Genomic DNA, 4,835 nt, shown 5'->3' on the forward strand with positions numbered 1-4,835 from the left:
CTGCTGAAGTCCTTATTGGCACTAGGGTCTCATAAAGGGAAGGCTATTCAAGGATACTGGTACCATCTCACTATCAGAAGACTTCAACACAGCTTCAGATGTTATAATCTGACCTTGGTCACTTGAATCATCACCTCACAACTGCACTAAAAGAACATTTGATCCTCCAGCTCTCAGAAGACTGGAGGAACATTGCAGCCTATCTTCTAAGGATTATAGGCTGCAGAGAGCAAATTAAGTTTTCCCCCATTCGCTATACTTCCTATAAAAACAAAGTTCCTGTTCTTCCTTCAAAAAAGTTCCCCAGCTTGAACATTAGATAAAAGGTCACCTAAGGTCTGGACAAAAATGGTTGAAGATATGCTTTGACACAATAGTACACTCTATTAAGATGAAGCTCTTGTAAAGGGACGTTTTTCCCCAATGGCTGCTTTAAAATTATATGAGTTGCCCAAGAACTAAACCACTTCTGACCTAACATTTTACCTTGAAAATAAAAACCCCACAGCAGCATTTACAGAAACCTAGAAAAGAACAGATCACCTCTACATGCAAAACACTTCCTGCAGTGGTGAAAGGACAAGTGTACTGAGCTGGTCAGCCAGCTCAGTTCACTTCTGGAAGGCTCATACCACGGTGATCTGAGAGATCTTATGTATAAAGACAAAGGTGGAAAGCTCTTACACTATAAAAGAAAGAGTGACTTGAGCTCAAACTACTATTTTACTGCAGTGCAGATTAGTTTACCCTACACTTCACATAGGCAGCATTTAAAACAACACATCACACCCACAAAAATTAGAATAAATTTTCCCTCTGACCAATTAAGACTAAGAAGCTGTCCACCTGTGGTAACTATAGCAAAGGCTTTCTTGCAGTAAAGACTAACACACACTCACTTGCAAACCCAAGACAGCTTGTTAACAGAGTCATTTTATTTTATCATCTCTTTTATTCCCCTCTCATTGGGAGCAGTACAAATGAGAGTTATTTACCATGCAGGCCTCCATTAGCGCCGTGTGCATTTCATCTGTTTTATGTTCTTGATCAGCTCCAGCTTCAAGCAAAAAACGAACCATATCTAAATGTCCTTCAAACAAAACAGATCAAAATAAATAAGCATTTAATATCATAAACTTTTAGTAGTACAGACAATACACTTAATGAACTCATTTAACCTTTCATAGTTTGCTATTACAATTTTTGCAAGTCAGAATTTGCAAATCTGCTCTTTTAAAAGTACTCTAAAAAATACCAATGCTAAACGGACAGTCAGACTTTAGACAGTCTCTCAAAGATACTGCCCAACTATGAGATGAAGACAGACCTCTCTAATTCAAGTTTGCACAACAGGAACCTTTCCTTGTGACTTCAAACTACAAAAGACTGTGCTTATTCCTTATTCAACTGTACAGTGACGTATCATTTAAGTGTTTCAAGGCAGCATATGATTGGGGGGGATTCTCTTTTAGAGAATGGTCCATGTAGACCTCAACTTAACTTTAAGCTTTCTAATCATAACATTCACAGACATAGTTCTGAGAACTAAGATATACACATCATGTCATATTATGTTATCTGACACTATTTTAAAAACTTCTACTGAACTCTACCAATACTTGTTTTCAACTCTTTTATGGCTTCTGTCATTTTAGAATTTGTCCCTTACAAGTTATATCAGCTCAATGAGCATCCTCCTTCAAGACAAAACTTAAGTTTTACATAAAACAGGAAAACAAAGAAGCTCAACCATCTTCCCAAAGATAATACAGGAAATCTCTAGTCAATTAAGATCTTACATTACATCACTATTAAGTTTTATGTCACAAGAGACAAGAATGCCCCTCCATCATACCCAGGAATACCATTAGTAAAATTTCCTCTAAGGAACTATTATCTGCTGCAGGAAATCCATGACAAACCCAGATGCTAGTTTTCAGATGGGTTACACATAGTATGTATCCTCCAATTCTAACCACAGAGGTACAACCTGAAATTACTATGACAATAATTCACATCCTTAAAGCTTCTATTAGGAGAAAAACAATTGCTGGAAATTTTATGGAGGTTTTTGGAAAGAAAAAAAACCTTGGAAACACATTGGATTGCCACTGCATTAAGTTACTTTATACAGAAACTTTAAATAGCAAAAGAAATTAAGTCAAAAGTCCATAAAGGTTCATAATACATAACAATTCATAGGCATCCTCCAAAATTATACTGAAGGAAAAGTATCCAGTAATAATACCAGCATTTTCACCCCATCAGGTATTCCAGGAACATTTGCTCTAACTTCACCTTTTCCTAACAACTAACAGAAATATTTTCAAAACTTGCAGATACTTGGTGAGGGGAACCCGAATGAAACAGGGAATGAGGTAGTGAGGGAAGAGCAGAGTGGTGCTGTGTCAAAGCACAAGTTTGGACGCAGCCAGTCACAAGTTTTAATCTGCAACATGTCAAGTATATGTCCACCACATTTGGACACAAGCAGACAGGCTTAATACCAATACAGCTTGGATGAACATTTCCTGACATCAAGTTTAAAACCAAAATCCAGTATTCCAAAACCCTTAAGAAAATATTCAAAGTATGGCTGGAAGCTTTAATTAGATAAATCCTAGCAAATAAATTGAAACAAAAATACAAAACAAGGTAAGAGACAATACCTTTATAGCATGCAAGTGTAAGCGCACTTTCTTTGAACTCGTTGGAGTGAGTGTTGATTCCTGCACCATATTCCAGCAATACTCTTGCAACCTCAACATGACCTGCACTGGCTGCTTCCATTAAGGGGGTATGCCCGTTCTCATTGTGGTCTTCTATATTAGCACCGGCTTTCAATAGCACCTTCACTATGTCAACAAAGCCTCCAGCACAAGCGTAAGTGAGAGCTGTGTTCCCTGCAGAGAAGAAGTTTACATGAAAGCCCTAATACAGGAAAGGAAATAAGATTTAACAGCTCTGAATAAAACCAAGAATATCACTAGCAGCAGTCTCTTACCTCACAGCAATGTTAGTCCAGCCAATAATTTCAGAAGGGCTATAAAATCCCAATACAACTATAACGTGAAAGAGTTTTAATGCTAAACAAATATTACAAATCAAGATTTTTCTTTATTATTATGTTTTCTACTTCAGCACACAAAAAGAGATCAAATACACACAAAAAAAAGATCAGCAAGTAATTTTCATGCTCACTGTCCAGTTTAGTGGAGGGGCGGAGGAGGTGTTTGGTTTTGGGTGTTGTTTTGGGTTTTTTTTTTTGGGGGGGGGGGGTTGTTTGTTTGTTTTTTGCTTAAGACTGTATCCTGTAATCCCTTGAAAAAATTTTATTGGCCCTATCGTCCTGTTTCTGATAGGACAGAGTTAATTTTAATCTTAGTAACCAGAATAGCTGTGTTTAGGTTCAGTGTGGGATTTCTTATGAGAAGAACGTTGATAAAGTACTGATGTTATTATTTGCTGCTGGAGCTCAAGGCCATTGTCTTTGGCTGGTTCACAGCTGCATTAGAACTGAGAGGGAGAAGCATAGTAAACAGCAAAACCCAAAACTGGCATTTGGCTCTGCCAATGAGATATTCCAGATCATGTCACGTCATGGTCAGTATATTAACCAGGGTTGACCAGAAAATGGGGGTATTCTCTTGGGGATCACTTGGGCTCACTCTTCCAGGATTGCAGTTTGGGTCTGGGGACTGTCTCTGCTCCAGGATCGCTGGCTGGGACAGGCTGGGCATCAGTCAGCAGGTGGCGAGCAATGGCACTGTACTGATTTGCATATTGTTATTACTGTTATTGTCTTTATTATTTTATTTCAATTAGTAAATTGTTTTTATCTCAACCCATGAGTCTCCTTGCCCTTATCCTTCCAATTCTCTCCCTTACTCCTCAGAGGGCAAAGGAGAGTGAGAGAGCAACTGGGTTTGGCTGCAAGCCAAAGGGGTGAAACCACCTCATGTATGAAAATACATTTATAATTTAAAACTCTAGTACTGCAAGTGACAGACAATCAAATATGGCTCACGTTTTAAATGCTACAGCCAATTTTAAGGTAAGGTCTGCTTAATAAGGCTAAACATCAAGATAAAAAGAACATTTCATAGTTCAGACACCCAACTTCTTAAAAATTTGAACAAAGTTTAAATTCTATCTTAATACTAGCAGAATCTGCAGGCAAATACTCCCAGCAAGGCTAGTTAAGCTGTGGTCAGGTAGCAGCAATGTAGGCAACATTCAATGCTCAAAGAGCTGTACCGCCTCTTTGGTAAAAAGCCATAGTCCAAAATAACTAGTCTTGACCAGATGTGTCCCGTGGTCATCTTACTGGGTAATTTCAGATTGTAGACATGGGAACTAAATTTCCCGTATTTTTCTGGTCATCTAACACCACAGTGGTTTTCAAAGGAACAGTGCTTTCCATTACAGTTTATATTAAAAACAATCTTTAATGATGGCCAGGTAAGACTCTAAACACATCCACTATGTATCTGGCCTATCCTTAACAGTTCCTGTCAGGTTTTCTTGGGAATGAAACTATAAGACAAAAACATAAATGTTCAGAACAGCTGCATGTCTTATGTGCCAGTCTCATTAATTCTTCATGTTCCTGCTTCCCAGTTACCTGTTGAAGACTGTGCGTTGACATCTGCACAATGAACAAGGAGAAGTTTAACAATATCTACATAGCCTCCACTGGCAGCTGCCATTAAGGGAGTTATGTCTCCTTTATTCCCTCGATCTTCAACGTTCGCATGCATTGCTAGTAGCACCTAGAGAAAAGAGTTCACTTTAATGAATAAACTGTAACACCAACTTTTTGCTTTCAGTTCAGC

General features: G+C 38.2%; 1 protein-coding gene across 1 annotated transcript in view; it reads right to left on the reverse strand.

The window, feature by feature from the left end:
* Nucleotides 1-4,835, reverse strand: part of LOC104530308 (ankyrin repeat and KH domain-containing protein 1-like) — a gene marked incomplete at both ends in the record, with an annotated part of 64,348 nt that overhangs the window by 27,190 nt on the left and 32,323 nt on the right. Inside the window, 3 exon segments of the mRNA XM_029086701.1 lie at nucleotides 996-1,090; nucleotides 2,670-2,903; nucleotides 4,625-4,772. Of these exon segments, the coding sequence (XP_028942534.1) occupies nucleotides 996-1,090; nucleotides 2,670-2,903; nucleotides 4,625-4,772 (477 nt within the window).

The sequence above is a fragment of the Antrostomus carolinensis genome, unplaced genomic scaffold (assembly GCF_000700745.2).
Source record: "Antrostomus carolinensis isolate BGI_N321 unplaced genomic scaffold, ASM70074v2 scaffold9369, whole genome shotgun sequence".
NCBI classification, from domain to species: Eukaryota; Metazoa; Chordata; class Aves; order Caprimulgiformes; family Caprimulgidae; genus Antrostomus; species Antrostomus carolinensis.